Here is a 23581-nt window from a genome sequence, read left to right on the forward strand (position 1 = left end):
CGGAGGGTGGGCCGTGTGCTGAGCCCCCGGGAGAAGCTGGGCGGAGTGAGGTGGGGGGGCGGCAACCTGCAGGTCCCTCTAGCTCTGAGGGTCTGTGATACGTCAGCCCCTGGCTGTGGGCCCTGCCCACACTGGGTGCCCAGGAGGACAGGTCTTTGGGGACAGGGAGACAGGCAGAGCTTGACCTCGGCCCCCCAGGTCTGCAGCCCCAGCTCGGGTGAAAAGGAAGAATTGGGATCCATTTCCTGTCTCTCTCTGTCCCACAACGATGAGAGCCTGACCTCCCTTCTGAGGGACAAGCTCTGCAGAGGGAGAGGCTGGTGCAAGTTGGGGGTTCACACCTGCCACCGGTGGGGAAGGGTCCAGGCATTGCTGCGCTCTCCGCCCAACAGAGGCCCACTGAACGTGACTCAGTGCGGTGGTGCGTGTATGGTGTAGTCCTCACAGGATGGCATAAACTTGGTAAACTGATCTCCGTCCAGGGTCTGGTCCTCAACCTCGTAGGGCCCAAAGATGAGTCCTCTTGTACAGCCCAGAAGTTCAGCTCCATGGAGGGGCTGTTGCCGTGAAAGGTGCCCCACACTGACACACCAGTAGTGGGTTACGATGTCCACAGTGGGCCCTGGCCTTACCCAGCTCTGGCAGGCTCACCACCAGCCAGGATGTGCCTGTCTTTGCGGTCAGGGTGCCCAGCGAGCTGAGCTGTTGATCAGAGGGGGACCAGCCGGGAAGGAAGGGGGCAGAAGGAGTAGGTGAGGCCTGAGGGCTGTTTGATCCACTGTGGCGAGGCCGCCCTCTCTGTGCCCGCCCTGGGAGAACCCCTTCAACTGCCAGGGCCGCCCGCTCCCAGCTCCGGTGGCGGGTGTGGCTGGCACACCTCTCCTTAGTTGCTGTGGGGTCCCTCATTCATCTGTCAGCAAAGCTGCCGGCCCACAGTCGGGGTGTCAGGGTCTTGGGGTCCGGGGCTCCCAGTGGTCGCAGCCTGGGTTGTGGGGAGGAGAGTCAGGCCACAAGAGCTTGCCCTGCACTGGAGTCCTTGCCCCTCTCCTCAGGGTGCACGAACTGGAGGAGATGGTGAAGGATCAGGAGACCACGGCCGAGCAGGCCCTGGAGGAGGAGGTTCGGCGCCACCGTGAGGCCTACAGCAAGCTGGAACGGGAGCGCAGCACGGAGATCGAGCTGCTGAATACCAGGTGGGCCCGCGGGATGGCCCAGTGCCCTCTGCCCTCTGATGCGCCCTCACGCCCAGCTCTTGCCCTGTGGGCGGGTGCCGTTCCCATTGTATGGATGGGAAAACTGAGCCCCAAGGGGACGCCTCCTGGAAATCTACTTTTGATACTTGAACACTTGGATGTGTTCTTTAGGAAGCAAGTAAAAGAATGTTCATAGTAGGTACAACTGGAAATGACGCTTGTCTGTCAAGAGGAGAATAGGTTAAAAAAAACACACACACACAGTGGTCTTGCCCTGAGTCCTGTACTGGGTCTGATGTCCAGGCTTGGAGCGCCCCCTGCTGTCAGATTCTTCCCGACCCTGAACACTGGGGCGCACTGACCCTAGGCCCCAGGGACCAAGGATAAGCAGGGCTGCTCCTGGGCCTGGAGCATGGCTGTTGGAACCTGCGGCAGGCAGGGAGAGGACGGGCCTGGGAGTCTGGCTTGGTCACGCGTTAGCTCCATGATGTTGGACATACTCGGTCACTCTCTGGGCCTCGGTATCCATCTGTCAGCCCTCCCTGGAGAGTGACCAGGAAGGCAGGTCGGCTGATGCACGTCAGAACACCGCACACAGGTGAGGGCTCTGACAATGCCAAGGCCCTCCCCCGACCCAGGCCAGGGAGGCCACCTGGGCCCCTGGCAGAGAGGATGGCTAGCCTGCTCTTCTCAGGCCCCCTGTGGCCCCGGTCTCTGAGCTGAGCCTCTGGAGTCTGACAGGTCCAGCCGGGGTGGAGGGTGGGTTGGGAGGTGGGCTCCCTCCTTGTACCTCACAGCTGGCAGGCAGGTGGTCCCCTGCCTGCTGAGGTCAAGCAGGCCCAAAGGAGCTTGGTGGGCGGGACCCCTGTGCAGCTGGGTGAGGCCTCCCAGCTCCCCGGTGCCTGAGACGCGCTTTGTCCCCTTTATCGACCGGGGCTTCATCTTAAGGTCCCACGGGTGTTCTAGAAGCTGCTGCTTTGCATCTGTTCCTTAATGAGGCAGGTGCCTCACTAAGCATCACGTTCTCTGCCTGCTTCTGACAGCCGGCCGGTCGGCTGGCCTGGGAGAGGTGGCTGGGACGCAGGTGGTGGAAGAAGACCGTGGGGGTGCGGACCAGGGCCGAGGCCGAGCACTGTCCCCTAACCCGTGCCCCTGTCCAACTCCAGGGGGCGCTGTTCCCACAGACGCTGCAGGCAGCGCTCCCAGAGTCTGCAGTGTGCTTTGTGCCTCAAGAGAGGTGGCCTCGTCGGGGGGTGGGGGGTGGTCTGAATCCCCCTTAGGCCCTGGCCCGGGGCGTCTCCTGGGGAGCCCAGAGGGCAGCGGGGGCCAGGAAGCCCTCTCTCCACGAAGGAGGACATGACAGTGGGAAGGAGAGGGAATGCCCTACCAGAAATGGCCCTGCACTGTCCTGGTGCCACTGGCCAACGGCCCAACTCACCTACCCCTCTTCTCAGGTCACTGAAAACTGACCTGGACAGTCCTGGTGAACATTAACACAGAGGAACCACTGCCCGTGGGCGTCAGAGGCAGCTGCAGCGATGGCTTGGAGGGCAGAGCCCTGGGGGAGATGCGGGGGAGAAGGTTGCCTTCCAATGGTGAATCCTAACAGGAGGACCCTGCCCCAGATGCCACAGGAGGACTCTCTCCATTAGCAGAAGAATACCACTGCCTACCCCCTCCCCAACCCCGGGGGTGTTTCAGGCCCTAAGCAGTATGCAGAAAGAACCTTATGTTCCTATTCATTCACAAACAAGTGTTTCCTTTTATCCAAAAATAATAACAACTCAGGGTCTTTACTATTTTGCCTTGGATGACAGGAAGCTCAAAGCCATATTACCATTTGGAACAATTATTCATATTCTCTCTCTCTCCCTCTCTCTCTCTCTCTCTCTCTCTCTCTCTCTCTCTCTCTCTCTCTCTCTCTCTCTCTCTCTCTCTCTCTTATTTCTGGTATGTACCCTCCAGGGAGCGGAGAATTGCTGCAGACTGTCAAATTGTAAGGGAATCTCCATTTTTGACATTCTTGTCCTCCTCCTTTCCCCAGGGTGCAGCAATTAGAGGAAGAAAATACGGAGCTTAGGACGACAGTGACTCGGCTGAAGTCGCAAACAGAGAAGCTGGATGAGGTAAGCAGCAGGTCCCGGCGTCGCTCAGACTTGGATCTTGAGCCAAATCCACGGAGAGGCTGCGTGGGCCATCGGAGGCCTTTAGTTTCTAGTTTCTGAAATTCTAATAAAATTGCTGTAGCCAAAAAAAAAAAAAAGGCATCAAACATGAATAATTCATTTTTCCATATTTCTTATTTTCCAAGTTTTCTATAGTGAATATCTATTTCCTTGTATTACAGGGGAAAATAATAAAAAAAAAAAAAAGAGGTTAGCTTCTGTTTGGGGTCTTACCTTTTTTAAAAAATTTATTTTATTTATTTATTTATTTTTGGCCACATTGGGTCTTTGTTGCCATGCACGGGCTTTCTGTAGTTGCAGCAAGCAGGTGGCTTCTCTTGTTGCGCAGCACGGGCTCTAGGTGCACAGACTTCAGTAGTTGTGGCTCACAGGCTTAGTTGCTCCGCGGCATGTGGGATCTTCCCAGACCAGGGCTCGAACCTGTGTCCCCTGCATTGGCAGGCTGATTCTTAACCACTGCACCACCAGGGAAGTCCAGGGCATCTTACCTTATTCGGGTCCATCTGGCATCATTGAAAGGCTTCAGAGACCGGAGATTTTTCTAGCTGTGTCTCTAGACTCCTAGGGGATCGGGCCATTTCTTTAATCCGTGCCTCGGAGGGCTCTGTTCAAGGGGCTGATCTGATGGCCCATTTGTCGAGGTGGCTGCCCCGGCCCCCAGCAAAGCCCCTGGAGCACAGCGGGCCCCCTGGGAACTCTCCCCCTGCCCCGGTCTCCCCGGCTCCAGGAGCGGCAGCGCATGTCCGACCGGCTGGAGGACACCAGCCTGCGGCTCAAGGATGAGATGGACCTGTACAAGCGCATGATGGACAAGCTGCGGCAGAACCGCCTTGAGTTCCAGAAGGAGCGGGAGGCGACGCAGGAGGTGGGTCCCGGGCCGGCAGGTGCCAGGGCTCCCGCCCCGCCCCCGCCGCATGCCCCGCCCCCTGCTCCCGCCAACCAGCCTCTTGCCCCCGCAGCTCATCGAGGACTTGCGCAAGGAGCTGGAGCACCTGCAGATGTACAAGCTGGACTGCGAGCGGCCGGGCAGAGGCCGCGGCTCGTCCTCCGGCCTGGGCGAGTTCAATGCCAGGGCCCGAGAGGTGGAGCTGGAGCATGAGGTCAAGCGGCTCAAGCAGGTGGGCCCTGGGAGCCTCTGACACACGGGATAAGGTGTACAGGTCCCCTCCGGGTGGGTGTCCTGTGAGGGGCCGAGAGCCGTAGCGCCCCCTTCCCCGACGAAACTGCCTGCTCCTCCCAACACCCTCGTTGTCAGGGCTACTGGTCCCCGTCTCACGGCTCAGCCGAGGCAGATGGAAATCCCAGGGGCTCTGCTCAGCATCCGTGAAAAGAAGCAGACACCAGTCTTCTGTCCTGGGCGCGAGGGGTGTGGGAGGAGGCTCTACCCAGCCACCCAATAGTGCCTCGCTGCGTTGCGTTCTCCCAGGAGCAGACCCCGCGCCCAGGATTCCGTTTCAGATGGTTTCCGCAAGCACTCCCATGATTGGAGACCAGTTGGGGGTGGGGGAAGCGGGATCAGGGTAGGGCAGTGACCCAGCGAGGGCATGATGGTGCGGGAAGCCCGCACCCAGAGACTCTGAGTTGACCACCCCCCAACCGACCCCCGGAAGCAGAGGTGCTGGAGGTTCTGCTCCCACAGCAATCCTAAACCCCAGCCCTTCTCAGCCACGAGGGGGCGCCCTAGGCCCCAAGTGTGAGCAGTTAGGAGCCTTGAGGCAAAAGCTGGAGTGCAGGGCTGGTCACCAGGGTCTGGGCAGGACAGTACTGGGCCTGCTGTACTCAGGAGCGAGGGTGCCCCTGGAAAGCACTCCCAAGAGCGGGATTCCTGAGCCCAGCTGCAGGAGGGGCCACGGAGATGAGCTGACCTGTCAGCCCAGAGATCTAGAGCATCACTTCTCCTCACCAAGGGCCAGTGTTGGAGAAGGAGCCACTGGGTGGGCGGGGCCCCTCTTCTGGCTGCCAGGGGGGAAGGGGTGGCCTGGAGCCATGCCCCTGTCTGGAAACTTGGCTCCCTGAGCAGGGCTGTTAACTCCTCCTCAGAACCCCAGGACCTCCCAGGACCCAGCTCTCCTCCCCCTCAAGCGTGGCAGATGCCCCGTCATCTGTGGGTGTCCTGGACGGGCCATGACACACGCCCAAGGGGTGGAGAGGGTGCTGGTGGCAGTCAGGGAGCAGTGGCTGCGGAGAAGTGGGTTCCGGTGGGAGCTGGTATCGCCTTTGTCCCCCTCCCCAGGAGAATCATAAGCTGCGGGACCAGAACGACGACTTGAACGGGCAGATCTTGAGCCTCAGCCTCTACGAAGCGAAGAACCTCTTTGCCACCCAGACCAAAGCCCAGTCGCTGGCTGCGGAAATAGACACGGCCTCTCGTGATGAGGTAAGGTGCCCAGCAGCTCTCGCCGTGGAGCCTGGCTGCTCATGTGTCCTGCCCCATCTCACCTGTCTCGACGACAAGCCTCAGGCTGCCCAGGGCCTGGCCCCTCGAAGTCTCCATCTGCAGTGACCCCGAGTGACAGGGGAGAGCGGTGAGGCAAGGAGGCTGCAGGTGGAGTTAAATCCGCTCCGATTTCCTGTACGTGGTGGGAGGAGCATATGGGTTTGGGAGCAGAACGGAGTTTTGAGTCTTCACTCTGCCAGGAACATGCCGAAATGGCCAGTTGATTTCATCAACTTATAATCCAGGGGAGGCTGGACGACCCCTCCCCCAAGTCAAGAGGGGAAGGACGCTAGCATTTCTTGGCCACCTGCTTGCGGTATGTCTTCACTTAATCTTCTGAGAACTCGAAGGCTTTCTGAACACTTACCTGTCACAGATCGGGAGATCAGGACACAAGATCACCCAACTTACGGAGGGAGAGGGACCCAGGTCTCTAGCTGCAAAGCCCACTCTTTCTGCCCCACTGGGGTGTGCTTATGAAAGATCAGGCCTCCGAAATACCCAGATTAGATTTCAACACGAATCATGAGTCACTGAACTCTTACCCTGTGCTTGGGACACACAGCTAAGAGCTGGCCCCTGGGCCTCAAGGAGCTCCCATGTGAGCCGGGCACCAGCCTCCAGCCTGCGGGCAGAGGCAGCATTTCAGTTACAGCCTAAAGGACACGGCAGGAGTTGACCTGGAGAAGGACAAGGGCAGGGCCGGAGGGTGGTGAGAGGGACGTTCCAGGCAGAGGAAACAGCTGGCAGTCTTAAGGACTTTGGATGTCACTCCTGACTATAAATGCCTCTGGCCAGTGTTCTCTCCCTTTATCAGAAAATCACCCATACCTGGACTCCTCCGTGGGCCGGTGATATGAGCCTCTCTGGGGGTGTGGCCTGGGCCTCTTCGTATTTAACCCTCCCTGGGTGTGATGCCCTAGACTCATGCCCTGGCCCCGAGCGCTGAGGCTGGTCTTGGGGCACTGGCTCTGCCCACACCCCAGCCCCGGCCTGGCCTCTGACCTCTCTTTCTCGTTGCCTTCAGCTCATGGAAGCCCTAAAAGAGCAGGAGGAGATCAACTTCCGGCTGAGGCAGTACATGGACAAGATTATCCTTGCCATCCTGGACCACAATCCCTCCATCCTCGAGATCAAGCACTGAGACGAGGGGCCTGGCTGCAGAGCGGCCTCGGGACCCCTGGACCCCGGGATTAAGGGCCAGATCCTGCCTGAGGATGCGGCCCAGGCCGGGCTCCCACGCACACTGTAAATGTGTCTCTGGCCACGGTGGTGTAACGTGTACTGGTGTGTATGTGGGGAGGCCATGCGCGCAGCAAGGGGTGAGCGTGGGCCGTGGCCGCGGGCGCCATCTGTGCTGTTAGCCGTCCTTGCACTTTGTGGTCCCTTTGCGTGGGGCAGAGGGTCCCCGAGGTGGGCGGCGGCGAGGTCGGCAGTCAGGAGTTACTGTAACGATGAGAGCTAGAAGCTTGTGTTTCAGATACTGGATAAAATGATTCTACCTCTGGGGACCAGGATTAAAAAGTACTCTAGTGAGACAGGCTCTTCCACCACATCCCTGTTTCCCCCTGGGAGTGGGAGCAAAATTACCATCTTTTCCAGGAGTTCAAATGCCTCACCAACCTCTTCGGCCACCTTTCAGGCCCAGGTGCTTGAGCTCAGAGAGGAAGAAGGAGCGTATGGGGGGAACGCGTAGGGGCCCCTCACGAGCCCCCCCACCCCCAGCCGGCAGCCCGTGTGAGGCTGTGCACAGTGTGTCCCAAGGACTCAGGTTTGTGGAGGAGCTGGAGGGGGCGACCTTCATCCTGAGAATTCTTGGCGTTCTGAGAGTTCCCCGCAAACTTCTCCATCCCTGCTCACCTACCTCTCCCTCTCTGTCTTTTTTGTTTTTTAAGACACTGAAAAATGAGCAGCGTTCACCTGGGTGTACATGAAGGGTTAAAAGAAAGGGGGAAGGAGGCTGGGGACAGTCTAAGGCACGCGTTGGCGTTGGGCAACCAAAGACACGATTTTCAGGCGGGAGCACGCTCAGGTCCCTGTCAGCATCCTTTCCTGTGGATGCCTTTTAAGAGAGGGCATGGATGGACCCTCTCGACAGCTCCCTCGGGCTAGAAGTGGGCCTTGCTTACCTGTCCCTGGGAATGGCCTTGGGTTTGGATTTTCAGAATCCAAGCTCTGGGCTTGGCTCAGTTGGGTGGTGAGGGCCCCGTGTTCCAGCCTTTAGAAACACACCTGTACTCGGGTCTCAGCCGGGGGAACAAACGCCGTGCTGGTGGGAGAGACGGTTGGGGAAGTTGCAGGGAAACCTTAGTCTTCCATCCTGGTGACACGTGGTGGAAATTCACCCTCTGGATCTTTCATGTGATGTTTGGTTCTAGGTGGCTGGGAGTAGATACGGTACTTCCCTTTGAGTTTTCCAGTGTGTCTCAGTTTTGTATGGCTTGTGAATTGTTTCCTTAATCCAAATACATATAAACAATGTATGGTCTTATTTTCCCCCCTGCAGTTTCTTGTTTCCTTCAGCACTTCTAGTGTGAACAGGAAAGCTTGGGCATCTTGGGGAGGGGTGTATTCAAAGGAGAGAGGGCAGGAGAGGGTGAAGAGGGGACCTAGGGCCTCGAGTGTGTTCCCGCTCACAGAGCAGGGCTGTGGCCAGGACTGATGTTCGTCCCATTCCAGCCAACGTTTGCTTTTGTTGGAGTTCGTGATTTCTTTCTAAGCATATGCATGGCATCTGTTTCCTGCAGCAAATCGTGGGGCTGCATTGGTCTGATCCAGGACTTCGGGGCCGCGCACACCAGGAGGATGAGGGCAGGGGTCAGTCTCCTGGGAGTCTCTCAACCCCCTAAGGACACTGGTCTCCTTGGGCCCCCCAGGGGTCTGGGCGGAAGCAGCGGTGGAAAGAAGGCACGAGGAGTGGGTCTCTTGAGAATTTGCTAGTAGGGAGGAATGGCATGAGTTAAAGGACAGGAAAGACGATGAATCCCGAGGTGGCTTTGGTCTGGCTTTTACAGGGAGGCATCCTGCGGAGAGGCCAGCCGGATCCGGACCCCGGTCTGTGGGGGACTCGCCCAGGGATGAGCATGTTGATGTGTTGCCCGCCCTGACGTGGAATTCCAGGGGAGGCCGCAGAGGCCTGAGTTAATAAAGTCACAAGGTGGGAAGGAATCTCGGCCAAGGGGAAAGCGGTGGAAACAGCTGTCGGCCTGCAGGGGGCGCCACGGGAGCGGACTCCCGCGGGAAGTGCTAGTCGGGAAGGCCCCTCGGGACCTGGTCTCTGGAACGGGCTGACTGTAAAATGAGACTGAGTTCCACTTAACACACGCCCCATGTTAAATCTAACCTTCTCACTTCAGCCAGAATGTATCAGATTGGCTTTTTAAGAGCCTGTAGCTTTTTAGCCTGAGGGGGGCAGCTGCCGGAGGGGTCCCAGCCCCACAGCCTCTGGGCAGGTTCCAGAGCTGGACTGACTGGTCCAGGTGGGGCAGAACGTGCTCTCTTCCTGTGTTTTCTCCTTCCTTTGTTTTCCGGTGGAGGGTTCTGCTTCTGTCTCTCAGCGGCGGGGCTGCTAGATAGTATACAGGATGCCCAGTGAAATCTGAATTTCAGGTAAGCAAATGACTCAGTAGGTGTTCCCTGCAGTACTTGGGACACATTTTATTAAATGGAGAAGCTTTTAAAATTCTGATAACTGGGCCCAGTCCCCAGAGGTTCTGATTCCGTAGGTGTGGGGCGTGGCCCGGGCATCAGTGTTGTTGTTTTTTAAAGAATTCCCCAGGTGATTATAATTTAACTGGGTGCCCCATGAGGGTTTTGGTTTTGCCAAGCCTGGCAACTGTACCAAGTAGGGATTACAGTAACTTGTGTGAGGTTTAGAGGTGTTTGGGGGTGTGGGGAGCGGCTTCTGCAGCAGATTCACATTTTACGTGACTCTGGGCTATCCTTGCCTTCAATCAGAGCCCCAGCAAAATTCGTTGAACCAGCAAGTGTTTAAAAAAAAAAAAAATTAACTTTGAATTGCCGGAGTTAGGCAAGTTACCTTAAATGCGCAGATTCTTCAAGAATTGTCAGAGGGAAATTATCCTTGATCTAGAAACGCCTAATACACTCTATTTCTCACCTATTAAAAACACAAAACTGGACAACCTCGCAGAGTTCCTGGGCCTGAAACGGGGCTTCTCAGCTTGGGCCGTGCATTGGAATCACCTGGGGAGATTTTTTAAATGCCACTGCCTGAGCCCCCAGAGATTTGGATTTAATTGGTGTGGGTGTGGCCCAGGCGCCCAGCTGTTTAAAGAGCTCCCCAGGTGATGGTGCGGCCACGGGGGTTGCTGGCCAGAGGCAGAGAAAACCTCTGTTGGGCTTGTTAACCCAGGTGCTGGGTAACAGCGGGTTCTCCTGCTGGGATGTTGGTGGCTTTTCCTGTGATGGTGATGTCGGATGGTGAGACGTTCGCTGACCCCTCGCCCCCCAGGATGGGAGGCCAGATGCCTTCAGGAGTGGGTGGATCCAGCTGTTCTCACTAGCCTAGGGGTTAGCGAACCCTAGTGGGCTGGGCTCTGCCTGTTGCTCCCGGAGCTGGTGGGTGGCACATGTTGGGATGTATCAGACACAGTCCGGAGTGGGAGCAGAACGGAGTGGGGGCGGGAAGGGGCGGGTGGGTGCCGAAAGCAGCCTCCGAAACAGCAGCCACCCACCTGCACAGCCGAGCCCGCGGGGATTCCCGCTTTGGGGGTTTTGCCTCTGATCTGTTTTCAGGCTGGGGGTTAAAGGTCACCCCAGCACCTCCCCTGTTAGTAGCCATACCAGCATCCCCGCCCAGCCCTGGAGGCTCCAGGCGCTAATCTGCTGGATTCCTGGCCGAGCCAGGTCCTGAGGGTCAGGACGGCTCTTTTGTTCCAGCGAGGGACTTATAACGGGCAAAGGCCTTCAGGGGCCGGTGGGGCCTGTGGGACCATGAAGAAATTAAGCCCTCTTTTTGTGCTGCTGGGTATGTGTGTTTAATGCATTTAAACCTAAAGGCGAACTTTAGATGCGATGCGATGGGAACAGGGGAAGCGTCGGGATGGCTATAGTGCCAAGGAAACGGCTGTTCGCCCGGCAGATCTACAGCGACTCTTTCAGGGCTGAGGTGGGTTTTAGATTAAGGAGAGGGGCCATTCGGGACTGCAGCCCTGGCACCCGCCCCGGCCTCTGCTCCTCTGGGACTAGGCCAGCTCCTCTAATGCTATGCTTCAGGCTGGCCAGAGGCCTCAGGCTAGAGGGGCCACGCCCTCCTGGGTGACTTGGCGCAAGTCCGTTCCCTCCGCTGACCTTAGGGACCTCCGGGCCCTGCCACCCCGTTCTGAGTGCGCCCATGAACGGGCAGGGAGCAGGAGAGGCCGGAGCCATGGGCCTGTTTCCCTGCCCTCCTGCCACGCCCCACCTACCTGGGAAATAGGCTGCCTTCTAGAAAGGTGTGTTTCTAGAAGCGTAGACCCTGCGAAGCCTGATGCCACATGACGTTGGTGCTCCGACCTCGTAGGCTCCTCTTTCCGCTGTGATTGTAACGGAGGGGGAGGGATGTCTGCCCGGAGCCAGCAGCAGGGGGGTGGCTGGGAGAGGCACCCTGGCGCCGGCCCTGCAGGATCTCGGGGCTGTCGTCTGGGGAGACGTGCCTTCTCCGGGCCCCTCTGCTTTGCTGTGCTGCACAGGCTGTGTTTTGTCTGCATGGTTTGGGGTCATTGTCCTTGTGCCTTCTCTCCCCTGTCACCACTGTACAGGAGTTTCCACTGCCCCCTTTTCTACGTCCTCTGTTTACCCGAGCCCTGTGAAGTGTACATAGCGTCCCCCTTCACGTCCACGTGCCTCCGCCCCGCGACGCCCGCCCCCCGCACGCCCGTCCACAGGCCCCAGCTCCGCTTCCTCCGCTCGCTCAGCCGTGCAGACTTGCTGACCTGGGACAGGTGTTTCATTGTGGTCTCACTCAGCCCGTCGTCCAGCCTGCCGCTGTTTAGGCGCCTTGCACACTAGAAAAGGCTCACTCTGTGCAAAGCAGCTTCTCCCACAGCCCCCTCCCTGAGTCGGTGTCAGTACCTGTAGCCGGCAGAGCGCACCTTCTTAAGCTGGGCGTCGGCCCGGCCGCGATGTCGTGGGTCTGCGGCCGCTCTGTGGGCCCCTCGGAGGAGGCACCCCGGCCCACGGGAGAAGCTCCAGCCGCGCCGCTTCCAGTGCTTGGCACTGGGCCTGGGTTCAGGGCCATCGCCATCTGGTGTCTAAACAGCTGCGGACCCCAAACAGGCAGAAGGAAGGGGCTTCTGGCTGCATCCCCTGCCTGCCACTGACAGCTGCCCAGCTCTTCCTCATCTGCCCAAGGTGCTCAGACCCGGGTGCCATTCAATCCCCGGTGAGGTCAGGACCGCCGTCGGACCAGGCGTCGCTGAGGACTGGCTCGCAGCCCGCTGGCTCCCTCGTCCCCGGCTCTTCCCGCTTTCTTGGCTGGGGTCTCCGGGGCCCGGGTGGGCTGAGCTGCATGTGAGGCTCATCGAGGGTTTGTCGGGTGGCTCTGACGCATCGTGGTTTTCACCTGAGTCTTTTGCCCCAGGAGCCTCCGTCTGGAAGCAGGTTTAGCTTTGGGGCTGGAGGGAGACCTCCACCTCCAGGCCCCAGGGTGGGGAGAGGGTGGGGAGGCTCCAAGGCTGTGTCCTGGGGTCCCGAGCTGTCTGCCAAGAAGGAGCAGGCTCTCAGAGGCAGGCTCCCTCGGGAACGCTCACGTACAGACCCAGGTGTAAATAAACACTTTGCTCTTCTTGCCTGACTTGACGGTGTTTCTGTGGTAGGGGAGGGAGGGTGGAAGAGGTGAGGCCTGGTCCCAGAACTCCTGGGGTCAGTCTCCCATAGGAAGAGCGGGCCTCATCCAGTGTACCAGGGTGGCTGGTGCCCCTCCGGGGGCAGGGGCTCACCCTGCAGACCCTCTTTTGAGCCTGTCCTCGGGACAGCACCTAGGAGAGGCGATGGGCATCCCAGAAGCCCTGATAACGGCACCATCCAGCTCTCGGGGCTGTGACGTTTGAAAACTGTGTCCTCACTGCAGCCACGTTCCCTTTCCCAGCAGGGGCCTCCCAGGGCTATCAACTTGTTCTGCTCACTAACGGGGTCCCCATGTCGTCTTCTGCCGTGTCCGCGCCCATGGCTCCCCTGGGTCACAGGCCCAGGTCCTCCACTTGAGCGTGGGTCCCGCCAAGCACTGGAGGTGCTCCAGGTTGGTGGCCCGGACCCCCAGGGTCCTGTCTGCCCCTGGTGGTGGTTATGGAATTCCAGGTGTCAACAGGGTTCACAGGCGCAGCCTCTCTGGAGGTGAGTCTGCCTTCCTGTTAGCCCAGGCCCTCTTAGCTCCCCACGCAGGCCCAGGTGCTATAGGTCTGCCCAAGTGGGCAGATGGTGCCCCATTCATCGGAGTCACACAGCCTCCTGGGCTCACAGCAAAGTCCTCTTCCAACCCTGGGCGTTCTGTGATCTGGACCTTTACTCTCTCCATCCTCCTAACGCGCCTTTCCCTTCCCAACGAGGGTTGCCAGATTCTGCAAGTCAAGATACAGGATACCCAGTTAAATTCGAATTTCAGATAAATAATTTTTCAGTGTACGTATGTCCCAATAACTAAAGTTATTCATTGTATAGCTGAAATTCAGATTTAACTGGGCGTCCTGTATTTTATCTGACAACCCCATTCCACACTCCTTCTAGGACCCCTCTGCTGCCAGCCAGGTGTCTCCAATTCCTGAGCACTGGCCCTGCACCCCAGTTTCAAAAACGGCTTCCTTCTTAGTTTGCCACTACTTTTTTTTGAGACTGGTCCTGCCTCCCCTACCCCAGCCATCCGGAAGCAACTGCTGGCCTTTCCAGAAGCTGTAGCCCCCTTGCACCCTGCCTTGGGGGGTGTGTGTTGAGATCTGAAGTCCTGAAAAGGTGAACTGGTTGTTAAGGAAGCAGAGGAGAGTGCAGTGGGGTCTCGGGAACCAAGGTGGGGACAGGGTGTCACTGACAAAACCCCAGTATTAAACTTCCAACCTGCTGATGTTTCACAATAATTAGGCCATTTCTGAGCACCAACTCTGCGTTCATGGAAAAAGTCCTGCACTTGAAATCAGACCCCCATTCTATGACTTCCTTCTGTGTGACTGAGCAAGTTTTCTGAGTTTCGGTTGCTTCGTCTGTAAAGCGAGGGAAGTAACCGTTCCTACCCATGGAGTCAAGCCACCAGATGGGGATCCAGTAAGTGCTTGCAGAATCAGAATCTGGATTTCGGGAGGCAAAACTCACCTTCCCCCAAAGGCTCCTTATCGAAACGTCTCCTCTATTAAATTAGTTTTCTAGGGCAGCTATAAAAATGTACCACAGGGGACTTCCCTGGCAGTCCAGTGGTTAAGACAACGAGCTCTCAATGCAGGGGCACGGGTTCAATCCCTGGTCAGGGAAAATTCCCACATGCTGCATGGCATGGCCAAAAAAAAAGTTACCACAAATTGGGGGAGGGGTGGGATGGTGCTTAAAACAACAGAACTTGATTCACAGTTCTGGAGGCCACAAGTCTGAGATCAAAGTGTCAGCAAGGTCAGTGCCTTCTGCAGTCTCTGAGGGAGGATCTGTGCCGCGCCTCTCCTGGCTGACGGTTGCCAGCAATCCTTGGTGCTCCTGGCTTGTGGCTGCATCGCTCCAGCCTCCGCCTTGGCTGTCGCATGGCCGTCTTCCGTCTGGGTATCTCTGTGACCAAAATTTGCTCTTATAAGGACACAAGACGTTGGATTAGAGCCACCCTACTTTAGTATGACCTCAACGTGATCACAACCGCCATCACCCTATTCCCAAATAAGGCTACGTTCACAAGTACAGGGCTTAGGGCTTTAACATACCGTTTGGAGGGGACACGATTCAACTCAGTTTACTCTTCTGGAGAGAGGTGAGAGCAAGCCCTGCAGTGTGTGCAGGCTGGGACCCCTGCACAGTCTTGGAGACCGTTTTCTCACCCTCTTTATCACTGATGACGTTGTCCCTACGACGCCTAGAGGTCACGGTGCCTGCAGAAGTGTTCCATTGTCAGATCCCACCAGCTCACCATGCCCTCAAATTTAGGCCCTTTTAGAGTCATCGGCCCAGGACAAAGTCTCCTGAAGGGTCAAAAATACCTGGATACAAAATCACTCAACCAACAGACTTAATCTACCGGGCACCAAGGGGGGATGGGAGCTGGGGGCAAGGGGACTGAGGCCAGTGGGCAGCAGGGACAGCTTCCCTGAGGAAGGGCTGTTTCAGCAGAGCCCTGAAGGATTGTAGGATCTGGGAATCACACGTGGGGGAGGCCGGTAGAGAGCACGGCCGTTTCAGGGTACGGTGTCCGGGAGGTGAGTGGAGAGGTGGGGCTGGAGAGAGGACAGCTGAGGCCCTGCAGAGCCTGCTGGGCCAAGGGTGGATCTCATCATTAAGCAAACGTTTCATCAGCACCTGATAGACGCTCAGTGTAGGTGAGGCGCTGGGTTTATGACAGCAAAACAAACCCGCTCCCCAGCCTCAGGGCACAGCAGCTCCTAGAAAGGGAGGTTCTCAAACTTGGCTGCATATTTGAATCACCTGGAGGAATTTTAAACCACGTGGATGTAGGGCCCTGGCCCAGTGATTTGGATTCAGGTGGGGCTAGACGCTGGGGTTTTTTCCAAACCCCCACCCCCGCCCCCCCAGTGATGCCAGTGTGTGGCCAGAGCAGAGAGTCATGGGTGCATAATCACTGCTGAAATCCTTTTAGGAGTCGGGAGATTTCAACTAGGCCTGAAGGAGGAGCTGGAGATGGCCAGGTGAGAGAGGTTGGGGAAAACAGAGAAAGAACAACAGGTGCAAAGGCCTTAGGAGAACTAGCGGGGCAGAGGGCAGAGGGCAGAGGGCAGGGGTCAGGGGGCAGGACTGTGGCAACCACTGAAGGATCTTAAGCCAGCGTCAGCCTGCTCCGAGCTGAGTTTCAGAGAGCGGCAGCAGGACCGGGTAGGTTGCCGAGAGAGGAACCAAGACGAAGGCAGCGTGGACTCAGGTAAGACCTGGTCGGTTTTGTTTTTTGCTGCGTGAGGCGGAGAGTTGGAATCACCAGCTTTGGGTGGTCACTTGGGCAAGGGAGCCAGGCTTCTCATGGCCTTGCTGGGCAGGTCCACCCAGCCAACCCATCTCCGGAAAATGACTAACCTACGCCTAGAGGTGGAGAAAGCTATTCCCGTGGCATCTCGCTTGCAGGCCCAGGATTCTCAGGGGGAGGAGGTGCAGCCCTGCGAACTGTGGCGTCCAGAGATCCGTGGTCAGCAGGGGGCCCCTGGTGAGGGGTGAATCGGGTTCGGTCAGTCCATCTGGCTGCTATCTGACTTTTGAGCCGCGGAGAAGTGGGATTTGGCAATACTCCTCCCCCTACAGCCCCTCTCCCCTCCCTAATCCCTGTGCCTAATGTGGTGTTTGGCCCCCAAGATGCAACAACTAGGTGGTTCGTGTCGCTGGCGTGTCTTTAGGGCTCACCGTGCGTGCGCCCTGCAGTGTTCTGAGTGCTTGGAGTGGGGCCGTGGGCTCTTTAGGAGCGAGAGCCCATAGGTGGGACTTGTGCGGCCTGTTTGCACTGCTGGGGGGGCAGGAGCAGAGGCCCAGGAAGGATGGTGGTTCCACCATGGGTCAGCCTGGTTGGCCAGGCTACACCTTAATGTGGGCTGAGGGGTCAGTGGTGCTCCAAGCCCGCTGGGGCAAGGTTGTGGGCTCTAGGGCCCAGGAAGCCCGGAGCCAGCTTCCAGCCAGTCCTTCTAGAACTCACCAGGTGGCTGAGTTGGGGCTGCAGGAAGTTCCCCTCATTCTCCTGCCATTCCTGGTTTGGCCCTGACTTTCTCTCCAAGCTCTGACTTTGCTACTGGGTTCTGATTTGGGCTCCGTGACACTGATGTGGCCTCTGGGTTTAACAACAACAACAAAATTGCTGGAGCTCCTGAAAGGCCCAAACCCAGAGGGCAAAGGCGCTGAAGTTTGGGCCCACTTTCCAGATTCTGTTTGGTGTCACTAAGCCCAGGGGAGCCTGTGAGACCCTCATCCCCTGCGTCCTAGCCCAACTGGCCCCCTCTGTCTCCACGTGGCCTTCTCAGTTATCCAGTCCAGCAGGCGACCCCCAGACCAAAAGCTGGACTCTTCAGGTCTCCGGCAGCGTCAGGCCAGACCCTCAGTGCTTCGGCCTGCAATCGTGGTGGTGCTGGGGGGTGGGGGAGGGGATGCTGTAAACGTCAACTCCGGAGGCTGTCAAGGTAGGAAGGAGACTAGGAGAGGGTCTAGTCCCACCTGTCCCAATAGAGAGCCCTCAGATGTTTCCATTTTGTGAGGTGAAGGTGGGCACAAAGGAGCCCCATCTCACATCTCTCTGCATACCTCTACGTTTTGAGGTCGCTGGCCACACAGCAATAGGTGCATGAGATAGCAAGTCTTCAGCGGTTTCCGCCCTACCAGGCTTCTTTTCAGGAGATCCATCTTTCCCCAAAGAAATCCACCCAAACAGGACCCATCTTGGGGAATGACTTGGTCCATCAGTGCTCTCATCTCAGCCAAGCAGATCTCTTACTGTCCGGGAGCCCCCTGGAGACTCCTGACTGTCCATCACGGCAGGATCGTGTTCAGGGAAAGGAATGGTCCCAAGGGCTGTAGCTGCTTAGCACTGGTGCTCAATAAGGCTCCTGCCTTGTTTGGGGCCTTCTGAGGAGGCCTGAATTATACCCCAATAAAAATTAAAAAAAAAAAAAAAGATTTACAATGTTGTGTTCGTTTCAGGTGTACAGCGAAGTGAATCTGTTATACCTATATCTACTCTTTTTTTGGCTTCTTTTCCCATATAGGCCATTACAGAGTATAGAGTAGAGTTCCCTGTGCTATACAGTAGGTCCTTACTAGTTATCTATAGATATTTTATATATAGGGGTATGTATGTGTCAATCCCAGTCATCCAATTTACCCCTCCCCCACTTATTTAGCCTGTGATCCACCTGTGAGCCCTCCCCGACCCTTTAAATTACAGCCACCTGTAAGTATTTTGTTACCAGGGAAGGCTCTACCAACAGATGGAGGAGTTGGGAAAAGGTAAACGACTAAACACTGAGAAGGGGAAGAAAGAACCGTGTTAACCCCAAGTATGAAAAGCAGCCTTAATTTAAATGTCTACACGTGTGGCCATACACTCTCCAAAAAGGTTTCAACCTGTGTTGACTTTTTTCTCCTACTAGCAGCAGCCTTAATTTAGAGCCTTCGTGCTGGCAAAGGCACTGTGAAACTTGAGGAAAGGGAAAGTGTCAGGTTGCTACCGCACGCACCTACGGAAAAAGGGTCAAGCGGCATTTCACACCCCTGCTCACTTCAGCAGTGAAGAATGAAGAAGGTGGTTCAATTTTTTTTTTTTTTTTTTGCAGTACGCGGGCCTCTCACTGCTGTGGCCTCTCCCGTTGCGGAGCACAGGCTCCAGATGCGCAGGCTCAGCGGCCATGGCTCATGGGCCCAGCCGCTCCGCGGCATGTGGGATCCTCCCGGACTGGGGCACGAGCCCGTGTCCCCTGCATCGGCAGGCGGACTCTCAACCACTGCGCCACCAGGGAAGCCCTCAATTTTTAATTAATGCAGGGTTGTGGCTAATAGCGAACAAACTCTCCCATTTTGTGGATGAGGAAATTGAGATTAAATAACCTCTGAGGGGCCACTGGGCATGGCCCCTGCCTCATTCGTCCAGCATCACAAAAGTTTCGATTACTCCATGCAAATAACCCCAGCCCACAAACCTCGAACCAGAAAGTGTGTTCGTTGTACGTAACCTCCTATATCTAGCAACTGTTACTGCTAAGCAACAAACTACCCTCACCACCCTACCATGAGAACAATTTATTAATTTCCCCATTTTGTGGGTAGGCTGGCAGCTCCTCTGCAGGGTGTGCCTGCGTTTGCTCATCTAGCTGCCCCCAGCTGAGGGGTCAGCGGGGCTGGGAGGCCTGAGGTGGCCAAGTTGACGTGTCTGGTAGGTGGTGCTGGCTTTTGGCTGCAAGATGCCTCACGACCTCTCATCCTCCAAAAGCGGGACTGCCTTTCTTACACAGCGGTCTCAGGACAGGCTTCTGAGATAGCAAAGGCAGAAGCTACAAAGTCTCTTGAGACCTAAGCTTTAGAACTTATACACCGTCACTTGGCCCACATTCTATTGGTCAAGGCAAGCCAGACAGGCAGCCCATACCCAAAGATGGGGAATAGACTCTACCTTTGGGTGGGAAAAGCAGCAAAGAATTTGTGACCGCTTTTAATCTACTATATCTCTCTGTTTAAAGTTACCACCCTCCATCCTACCTGCAGAACTTCCCATCCTCCTTCTCTGCTTTATTTCTCTCCCTAGTACTTATCACCATTTGATATACTATACGTTTTGCTTATTTAAGAATAGAAGCTCCATGAGGGCAGGGATCTGTGACGCTTAGTTTACTGCTATAACCCCAGCACTGAGGAAAGATTCTAGCACCTAGTAGGTGCTCACTGAGGATTTGTTGAATGACTGGATGATCTTACCACTGCACTACATGGAAGTAGGTATGGCCTGATTGTCAGCTAGGAGCTTCTGGAACCAGCTCTCGCCTTTTGGTCAAGTTTCAAAGCATCTTTCCCAAGGCAAAAGGTCTATATTAAAAGTGGTACATGTGAGTTTAGGAAACGGAAGTTAGACCATGCTCTTACGGCTGCTCACTGCTGGAAGAAGGACAAAATCAGGCTCCTGGGCCAGGCCCACAGGGACCCCCACCAAGGAGCAGCCCCAGCGCAGCCCAGGGTTGGCTGCGACTCACAGCACGGGAGTCAGAGCAGAGGATTCAAGAATTACCTCTTTTTTTTTTTTAAGTGTTTTTTAAAGGTATTAAAAAAATAAACTTTAGTTTTTTCATGGAGCACAGGCTCCGGACGCACAGGCCCAGTGGCCACGGCCCACGGGCCCAGCCGCTCCGCGGCATGTGGGATCATCCCGGACCGGGGCACGAACCCACGTCCCCCGCATCGGCAGGCAGACTCCCAACCACTGCGCCACGAGGGAAGCCCTAAACTTTATTTTTTAGAGCAGTTTTAGGTCCATAGCAAAACTGAGTGGAAAGCACGGTTACCATGTTACCCCTCCCACCCCCGACGCACAGCTTCTCCTGCTATCAACATCCTGTACCAGAGTTGTACGCCTGTTACAGTCCATGAAATGATCCACTTTTAAAGACGTGGGACGTGCTCATCTTACAATGGTGAGAAAAATGAGGACACCATGAAATATAGGAACGTGAAAATATGAGTCTGACTCTCCTAACTGTATTATATATATACTCCATTTCATCAAATGCATCGATTTAAAAAACTTCCGTGCCACTAAAAATATTTGCCAATTGTAAAACTCCAACTATAACCAGTTGTCATATTGATTTCTAACTGTTAAAATGTGAAGAAAAAACCAACCCATGTATCTCGGAAAAAATGAATTAGTGTGTTTTATACATACGAGAATGCAGGCATTGTGCTTCTCTATGGTGGTAAGACTACGGGGTCCTTTGAATTCTCCTTTTTATGCTTTAAAAAACTTTCCTGTCTCCAACAAATGGTGCTGGGAAAGCTGCATATCCACGTGCAAAATAATGAAGTTGGATGCTTCCTTTACACCACATGCAAAAATTAAGTCAGAATGGACTAAAGACCTAAACGTAAGACCTGGGTTGATATAACTCTTAGAAGAAAAAAGAGGGGGAAGGCTTCAGGACATTCGATTTGGCAATGATTGATTGCTTGAAGAGGACACCAAAAAAAAAGCAATGAAGGCAAAAATAGACAAATGCAACTACATCGAACGGAAAACTTCTGCACAGTAAAGGAAACAACAGAGTGAAAAATCCAACTAAGGAATGGGAGAAAATATTTGCAAACCATATATGCGATAAGAGGTTAACATCCAGGATACATAGAGAACTCCTAAAACTAAAATCCAAACAAACAAAAGCCCAATAACCTGATTTAAAAATTAGCAAAGAACTTAAATAGACATTTCTTGAAAGAAAAACAAATGGCCAACAAGCATATGAAAATATGCTCAACGTCACTGATCAGGGAAATACAAACCAAGCACAATGAAATGACACAAGCTCACGCCTATTAGGACGGCCACTATAAAAACAAAACAAGTATTGGCACTGATGTGGAGAAATCTGAACCCTTGTGCACAGACGGTGGGATTGTAAAATGGTGTAGCCACTATGGAAAACAGTTGGGAGGTACCTCAAAAAACTAAAAATGGAATTACCATGGGATCCAGTATTCCCACTTCTGTGTATATATCCAAAAGAACTGAATACAGGATCATGAGACATTTGCGCCCCCATGTTCATTGCAACATGATTCACAATAGCCAAGAGGTGGAAGTAAACTCAATGTCCAATGACAGATGAATGGATAAAGAAACATACAATGGGATACGGAGCCTTAAGAAAGGAAATCATGTCATATGTCGATGAACACAGATGAACCTTGACCTTATGCTCACTGAAATAAGGCAGTCACAAAAAGAAAGACACTTATATGAGGTACCCTGAGTAGTCAAATTCTTACAAACAGCAGAACGGTGGTAGCCAGGGGCTGCGGGAGGAGGGAAAGGGGAGTTGCTGCTCAGTGGGTACAGAGTTTCCCTTTTGCAAGACGAAAAAGTTGCAGAGATTGTTACACAGCCGTGGGCCTGTCGTTAACACTATTGTACATTTCAAAATGGTTGACAGTGATTTTTATAGCTTGCCTGACTTTCCCCAAATCTCCACCAACTCTACTTTTAAAAATTTTCTACAAATAAGCAAGGATGAATTGGGCAGTGGAGGTGGCAGGGTCGGCAATGGAGGGATTGGTCTGGTTGTGTCCCCACCCTTGACGCCTGTTCACACGAAGGCTGGGGCCTGAGGGAGGCTGGCAGTTGGCCACCCCCTGCCCTGGGACTGGGACTCCCCTTCCCCACCCATCTCCACTCACCTCTCCTGGAACAGACGCTATGGCCACAGGCCAAACAAGGACAGAGGGACCTAGTTTCGCTTCCGTTGTAAAAAAAAATTTTTTTTTAATTTATTTTGGCCCCCTCTCGCGGCCATGCGGGATCTTATGTCCCCGACCAGGGATCGAACCCGTGCCTAACTGCAGTGGAAGTGTGGAGTCCTAACCTCTGGACGGCCAGGGAATTCCCTTCCTTTCTTTTTAATTTAAAGAAAATACAAAACCTACAGTATCGGGCTTCCCTGGTGGCGCAGTGGTTGAGTCCCCCTGCCAGTGCAGGGGACACGGGTTCGTGCCCCAGTCTGGGAAGATCACACATGCCACGGAGCGGCTAGGCCCGTGAGCCATGGCCGCTGAGCCTGCGCGTCTGGAGCTTGTGCTCCGCAATGGGAGAGGCCATAGCAGTGAGAGGCCCGCGTACCGCAAAAAAAAAAAAGAAAAAAAAAGAAAAAAAACCCTACAGTATCGTAATAAACACTCGTATCCCCAACTTCTCAGCTTTTTGCCTCTTTCACAGAATAGAAACAAAACATTACCAGTAAACTCCCCTTTGGTCCCTATCTCCAGTCTCCCCCTCTCTATTTTTCTAATGTTTTTACTTTTATCTACTTTGTGTGTCTTTCCCTTTGCTTTAGTAAATGGCACGTATCGTTCTACATCTTAAAATCACATGTGCTTTTGTGCTCCTTCTATGCTGATAATCATTCCTTTGAATCTAGATCATTCCTTCTAAGAGTGTCCTACTGTTCCGTGGTATGGCCAGACTAACAGACTCCTCCATTCAGGTCGCCTCCAGCTGGTCACTCTAGCACTGTCCCCAGAACATCCCTGGGGGCATCTCTTGTGCGCCCACACCTGACCCTCCTGGGCAAGGCCACAAACATGTTTACTCGGAGTCTCCAGGCCCGAGGCCCGTGCCAGAGGCTGAAGGGCAAGAGGGTAGCGAGAGCAACCGAGGAAGGTTTTGCTTACACAGACGGCCGCCCCTGAGGGATCAGCCAGGCGCGCTCACTTCCCTTCGCCCCTGCAGCGTGGCGCCCATCTCTCCCGGCTCCCTGCATCTTTCTCCGAGGGCCAGTCCCGTTCCTGCCTGCACCGCCCTTCTTGCCCCCTCGGTTCCCCGTGGACTCGGCCCGAGCTCCAGCACGCTGCCCCAGTATCCTGCCGACCGGATGGAAATGACCCGGCCAAGGTCACACGGCGGCGCCCCGAGCCGGCGGAGACGCCAGCGCGGACGCTGTGCCCTAGCTCGCTCGCCGCCGCCGTCTCCGCTTCGGCTCCGTCACAGGCGTCGGTCGTGGTTTCTCCCCACCTGGGTTCTCCGCCCGCCGCCGCTCCTTTCGAATGCCCCTCGGGCCTCTCCGCAGGCGCCGTGCCCCTGGGGGCGCTAGAGGTGGGGCGGGCCCGGGCCGGGCCGGCGGGTGCCGCGAGTTCGGATCCCGCCGCCGGCAGGACGCGGGCGCCTGGCCTTGACGCTGAGAGGGCCGCAGCAGCTCCGAGAGTTGGGTCCCGGACGGCGGGTGTGGAGGGCAGGGCGGCGGGGCCGGGGGCGGGGCCGGAGGCGAGGCGCCGCCCCTCCCGCGCCTGCGCCGCCTCCCCTCCACTGAGAGCTTCCACCGCTCCCTCGGCTGTCAGGCGCGGTGGCCAAGTGGTAAGGCGTCGGTCTCGTAAACCGAAGATCGCGGGTTCGAACCCCGTCCGTGCCT

General features: G+C 55.7%; 1 protein-coding gene, 1 long non-coding RNA gene and 1 other non-coding gene across 7 annotated transcripts in view; 2 read left to right on the forward strand and 1 right to left on the reverse strand.

The window, feature by feature from the left end:
- Positions 1–8312, forward strand: part of RAB11FIP4 (RAB11 family interacting protein 4) — a 113927-nt gene extending 105615 nt beyond the window's left edge. For all 5 annotated transcript variants that reach the window (XM_073798403.1, XM_033846531.2, XM_033846532.2 and 2 more), the window contains 6 exons: positions 1053–1193; positions 3238–3319; positions 4107–4244; positions 4339–4497; positions 5613–5756; positions 6844–8312. In XM_073798403.1, coding sequence (XP_073654504.1) covers positions 1053–1193; positions 3238–3319; positions 4107–4244; positions 4339–4497; positions 5613–5756; positions 6844–6960 — 781 coding nt within the window. In that variant the 3' untranslated portion in view covers positions 6961–8312. The remainder of the gene's footprint in view (positions 1–1052; positions 1194–3237; positions 3320–4106; positions 4245–4338; positions 4498–5612; positions 5757–6843) is intronic.
- Positions 8313–9321: 1009 nt separating this feature from the next.
- LOC141277418 (uncharacterized) lies at positions 9322–23377 on the reverse strand. The gene is made up of 2 exons (XR_012328812.1): positions 23188–23377; positions 9322–14558 (listed from the first exon to the last, which is right to left on the reverse strand). It is a non-coding gene; the product is annotated as an uncharacterized lncRNA (long non-coding RNA).
- Positions 23378–23509: 132 nt separating this feature from the next.
- On the forward strand, positions 23510–23581 carry TRNAT-CGU (transfer RNA threonine (anticodon CGU)). Its single transcript has one exon. It is a non-coding gene; the product is annotated as a tRNA-Thr (tRNA).

Source organism: Tursiops truncatus, chromosome 20, assembly GCF_011762595.2.
Source record: "Tursiops truncatus isolate mTurTru1 chromosome 20, mTurTru1.mat.Y, whole genome shotgun sequence".
Lineage (NCBI taxonomy): Eukaryota > Metazoa > Chordata > Mammalia > Artiodactyla > Delphinidae > Tursiops > Tursiops truncatus.